General features: G+C 38.7%; 3 protein-coding genes across 5 annotated transcripts in view; all 3 read left to right on the forward strand.

Moving 5' to 3' along the window:
* The first annotated feature begins 575 nt into the window (after positions 1-575).
* LOC119027453 lies at positions 576-2,236 on the forward strand. Its single transcript, XM_037112660.1, has 2 exons — positions 576-705; positions 1,124-2,236. Exon 2 carries the CDS (start codon positions 1,150-1,152, stop codon positions 2,014-2,016), a length of 867 nt encoding a protein of 288 aa, XP_036968555.1. The 5' UTR covers positions 576-705; positions 1,124-1,149; the 3' UTR covers positions 2,017-2,236.
* Positions 2,237-2,752: 516 nt separating this feature from the next.
* The window catches only part of LOC119027173 (macrophage mannose receptor 1-like), a 62,373-nt gene continuing 60,166 nt past the window's right edge, over positions 2,753-4,959 (forward strand). The window contains exon 1 of one of the 3 annotated variants that reach the window (XM_037112118.1): positions 2,753-2,807. The gene's annotated coding sequence lies outside the window, so the exon portion shown is untranslated. The remainder of the gene's footprint in view (positions 2,808-4,959) is intronic. The other 2 variants (XM_037112123.1, XM_037112121.1) reach the window with 2 other exon arrangements.
* LOC119027187 (C-type mannose receptor 2) overlaps positions 3,257-4,959 on the forward strand; it is a 40,044-nt gene continuing 38,341 nt past the window's right edge. Inside the window, exon 1 of the mRNA XM_037112145.1 lies at positions 3,257-3,296. Coding sequence (XP_036968040.1) covers positions 3,272-3,296 — 25 coding nt within the window. The 5' untranslated portion in view covers positions 3,257-3,271. The remainder of the gene's footprint in view (positions 3,297-4,959) is intronic.

The following is a 4,959-nucleotide window of genomic DNA, read 5'->3' on the forward strand; positions in this document are numbered from 1 at the left end:
AAGTTGACCTGTGTGAGCTCATTTGTGTTAATCGTGTTTTGTTAGATTACCCAACAATTTAATATATCCGCTGCAGTTAAAGCAAAACTCTCACCAAAATGCAAACCAGGCTTTGTTTGTGAATGTATACGAGTCAAAGTGAGTGAGTTGTTCAAAAACTTTCTTTTTAGTAAACTCTGTGTACACAAACAATGTTCTCAGTGCTGGTGTTCATGTGTAAAGACCCTGGTGATACTACCAGCAAAGTTTCATGTTGTGTCGAGTCTTCTTATTGTTTTAAAAATAGCTATTTTTGACGCTATCGTAAAAGTGCTCGTAGCACTCCCACTGAAAATGAGTTTGACCCGAAAACGAAAATATGATAAATCGTAAAAGTGCCTCTTTCATCGTAATTATGCTTTTACACGAAGGTTTGACTCATATACGTTCACAAAAAAAAAAAGCCTAGGTTGCATTTTGGCGAGAGTTTCACTTCATGGACAGAAAATGGACACATTTTAAATGACCTCTTTTCATGAATTGTGGAGGTTTGGCTTGTCATCTTCTAGGTCAGTACTGTCTGATGATTAAATGAAATAAAAGACTACGTGCTGCAGTGCAGTGGTTTTACAAGGTGTTTCACGGCCATAAATGCGCAGCCCGAGGAGTCAAAGTTAGTCGCTCAGCAGCTTTCTCCTTGCAACAAGAAGTGAACATCAAAATCGGGTAAGAATCAATCTTTACAATTTTCATGTTAGTCATATCTTTAAGAAATTAAGGTCATTAATGCCACTGACTTTTTATATACCAAAAAGTTTAGCAAGTAAACATCTTCACATTCTTTTTTATGGCTTTGATTATGAAGATAGTTTTGACAGTATATGATGAACCAAAGACCAAAAAATAACCAAAAATAAAAATAACAAAATAAAAACGCACAAAAACTGAATGGCACTCTGTGATTTGGGACATTTTTTTAGTACTTTATGTCTTTATGTTTTGACATATTTATATTTTAGTTCCATTTTCCAGGTTTCTCATCACGGTGTTAGTGGGAAAATAAACGAGATGGAAACAGGGCTGGTCTGGTTGATATTCTTTGAGTCACAAGTTTAAATGAAGACGTTTCTCTCTCCTCCAACAGGTTGGCAAAACTAGTCAGACCGCCACATGATGGAGAACTACACCAGCCCAGTCAGCAGCTTTCCCCACAGCCGGGAAACAGCCCTCCTCAGGACAGCAGGCGTTGCAGGAAACCCTTACTTGGCCGCCGGACTTCTCCTCGGCTACTTCCTGCTCGGTCTCGCCAGTGTCAGCTGGGCCTTTCGTTCCCATCGCAGCAGCGCCAACGTTTTCAAGCAAAGCATCACCCTGTGCCAGCACAGCCGCCTCAACGGTGTTCAAATTGTCCACAACAGTCTTTTTGCTTTGCTTTTCATTGAAGGTTTTTCTGCGGTCATAGCAGTCATCTTGGCGATCATGTTGGTCACGTCTGCTTGCAACCATGGTCTCACCTGTGCCTACATCTTCAGCGCGTGGTTCCTGTTCAGATGCTACGTGGTGGTTTTACATCTCCAAAGCGCCCTGGTGTCCATCTTTTACCTGTGCCACCCAGAGTGGGGAGCCAAACTGCGCTATGTCAGCAAAACAGTGGCTGTGTTTTTATCCATCTTTGTGGTTTTTTATGTGTTCTTCGGCCAGATCGCGACTTTCCTGCTGGCAGTTATTGTGTTCGGATTGGCTCTGGCCATCATTGTAAAATGTGCAGTGTCATCTGTGTCCCTTGCTGCTCCCGCTGCTTCTAAGAAACCGTTTGTGTTTGTGGCCATGTTCACGTTCTTGTTTGTCTATGCCCCCACTTTTGTTCTTCAGTGCCTCATAATCAGCTCAGCAAACTCCTGGGAGACCACTGATAAGTATCTCATAGTTTATGTGAATGTTCTGTTTTTCACCAACTTCCATCTCTTACTGGATGGACTCCTGAGTTTTTTTATCCTGAAGCTGCCCACTGGAGAGGGACAACAACAGCTAAGCTAAGACATGTCTGCAGATGATGTATATGTAAATGTATGTATGTAATGATGTATGTCGCACCATGCAAGTATCCAATCAACAGCTTCAAATCACATCTATGATCTGTACTTCCATGCTTTGGCGAATAAATGATTCATACCTGGCTAAAGATTTGGAATCAGTCCAGTAAATCGATCCAGATGGCAGCGGTGACATGGCTGTACTGTTTAGGTAACAAGTTTTGGCCTCCATATGTTCATTTTTAATAAAGTTTTAATAGATTATGTTGTTGTTCACATATCACATCATCATGCATTATCAAAATCTTCCAAATCTTTCATACAGTGTAGGTATTGTTGTTAGGATGAAACATCCCACATTTTTTATACAGTATTGTAATGAACATATTAATTTACTAGGTGACTGTAAATGAACTAGTTTTAGTGCTCCCTCTCACCTTAACCTCTATAAATAAACACAGACAGCCGTTAACTGCAGTTTGGACTGATGTGAGTGTGCATTCATGTGCAGTAAGACATCCCAGCTTTAAAAACGAACCTTAACCATGGATACGGCGTTCAAAGATTCAAACTGCAGTAATCGGTTTCTTATAAACTAAACTGGAGGCTACACAAATCATGCCAATCATGAGTGTATATAATATGCAATACATTATATATATGCTTTTTTAAAATTTAGTCTTATTTATTTAAGGTCTTCGCCTGAACCCTGAATGTCCGAGTTTAGTTGAACGCACCTCGGAAAAAATTAAACTGCGCCACAAGATGTCAGCGTTCCGTCCATCTTTGTGTGAGGTACTGTAGATGTTTCTCTAAACTCTTTAATAGTAAAACATACAGGTTTAGCTGCTTGATTTGACATTTAATCAGTGTGATAACTGATATGGCTTGAACACGTTACAGCATTACAGGAAACTCAGCCTCTATGTGGGGTTACTAGTCCTGTAGTGTTAGCTAACGTTAGCAATGATACCTTCAACTGTTGTTGAGCTGCTGATGCTAACTTTAGCTGTAACTGACTCACCATAAAGCTTTGTTTTTATCAAAAGAAGAAAGTTTGACGTAGAGGAATAAGGAAATCATAAACTAGCTTTTGGCTCATCATTTAAACTAACATTCAGGGGTTTTCATGTTCTGATGAAATTAATATTTCACCTGGTCTCTTCAAAACAAAGCTGTAGTTTTGACTCCAGCCAAACTTTTTTTTTCAGGCATAGACACCTTTTTTTGACAGCGGATGGATCAGAAAGGGGAGAGAGATGGGGGCTGTGACATGCAATACAGGTCCTCCAACCAGATTCAGACAGGGGTCCACTGTGTTTGTGGCATGCGCTCTAACCACTTGATTATCTGCCCGACAGACAAACATTAACCAACAGTAACAAAATGTCCTGTCCAGACAACATGTACACATTGAAGTGGTCTGCTGTAAACCAAAATGTGTGAAGGGACGTCTCTACACACACGCACACAAAATGAACGCCGGCCCTGAGACTTCAACACTGACTGAAGAAAAACACACAAATAAACAAAACACAAAATAGAGAAAACAACCATATGCAGAAATGCACAGATGGTGACAGACACTGTTTCCAAGGGACGGTAAAAAGTGATGGACACAGCTGGGGCACGCTTGATGTTGCTGTTGTTTGTGACTCATGAAATTATTAAAGTCTGCTCTGTAAGAGGTAAAAGTGGTAAAGCAATTTTGGTGGGTTAACAATGGTGTCCATGCTGTTTCTGTTTCGTTAAGTGTCCTCTCTAGAGTTTCTGTCTGTAGTTGTGATTTCTGTATTTGCAACATATTTCTTTATTTGATTTGGAGTTTTCCAATTTTTTGCGTTTGTCTCAAATTTACAGTGACAGAGCTGACTTTATAACTCCATGAGTCAGGAACTGTGACAACAACAGGTGTTCACTGCTTTAAATTTTTACTCTGGAAACAGTTTCCGTTGTCGTCTGTGCTACTTGCAGCTTTCAGGTGTTTGGTTCTGATTTTTCTCTCATTGCAGAACATTTCTGTGGTTGTGTTTTATAAATGCTGCCACATGTGTAAATATGCAAACCAAAAGTATTAACAAAAAGACAAACGCTTACCTAACTCTTATTATTTATTTATTTGAACATGCTGTTGGCTGATCTTCAAAATATCAGAGATTAAACGAGTAATATGGGGACAACTACTAAACATGTTTTACTTAAGTTAAAGCAACATTAATACAGTTCTCCATAACAAGTAAAAATCTTGTATTAAAAGTCTCTCTCAAATAAATGCGCAAAGTATTGTTAATAAACTTTATTCAAGCAATAGCGTACACTATGAAAGAAAATAATGACATAGCCTCTGAAATTAATGACAAACTTTGACTAACAGAAAAAACTAAATAAATAAACGATGTAAGATTCATAAACAGTGATAATATGCATTCAAGTTATCAGATCAGAGTGAGGATATGAAAACAGAATTTGAATGATCAAAAGTAAATGAAAATCAAAACAAGAAAACTTGATATATACAAATCATTTAACATACCATCGAGCTTGAGTTATGATAATGATTGATCAAGTTTTTATGTTCGTGTTGTGCACATGAAGACACCAGAAGTACAGCACTCAAGCAATTTATGACATTTCATTTCATTACAAGATTAAACATTATTTTTCCGCTGAGCATTTAATTAATTGATTGCTAACGGAATGTAAAGAGATTTTTCTAAAAAGATAAATTCATACGCAATTCATGTATAAATGCATCAACAAAATCTTCAATTGCGTTTCTTAAAGCTGCTACTCTCCTCTCCCTCTCCCATTCCTCATACATCTCCTGTCTCTCCCTCTCCCACGCCTCATACATCTCCTGCATCTCCCTCTCTCTCTTCTCTTTCTCTCTCTGTCTCTCTGCTTCTCTCCTCTCCATCTCCCTCTGTCTCTCCTTATACATCTTCTT

Source organism: Acanthopagrus latus, chromosome 10 (genome assembly GCF_904848185.1).
Source record: "Acanthopagrus latus isolate v.2019 chromosome 10, fAcaLat1.1, whole genome shotgun sequence".
Lineage (NCBI taxonomy): Eukaryota > Metazoa > Chordata > Actinopteri > Spariformes > Sparidae > Acanthopagrus > Acanthopagrus latus.

Bases quoted from the DNA above. Each gene is read 5' to 3' on its own strand.
- LOC119027453 (XM_037112660.1), top strand. From the start codon at position 1,150: ATGATGGAGAACTACACCAGCCCAGTCAGCAGCTTTCCCCACAGCCGG.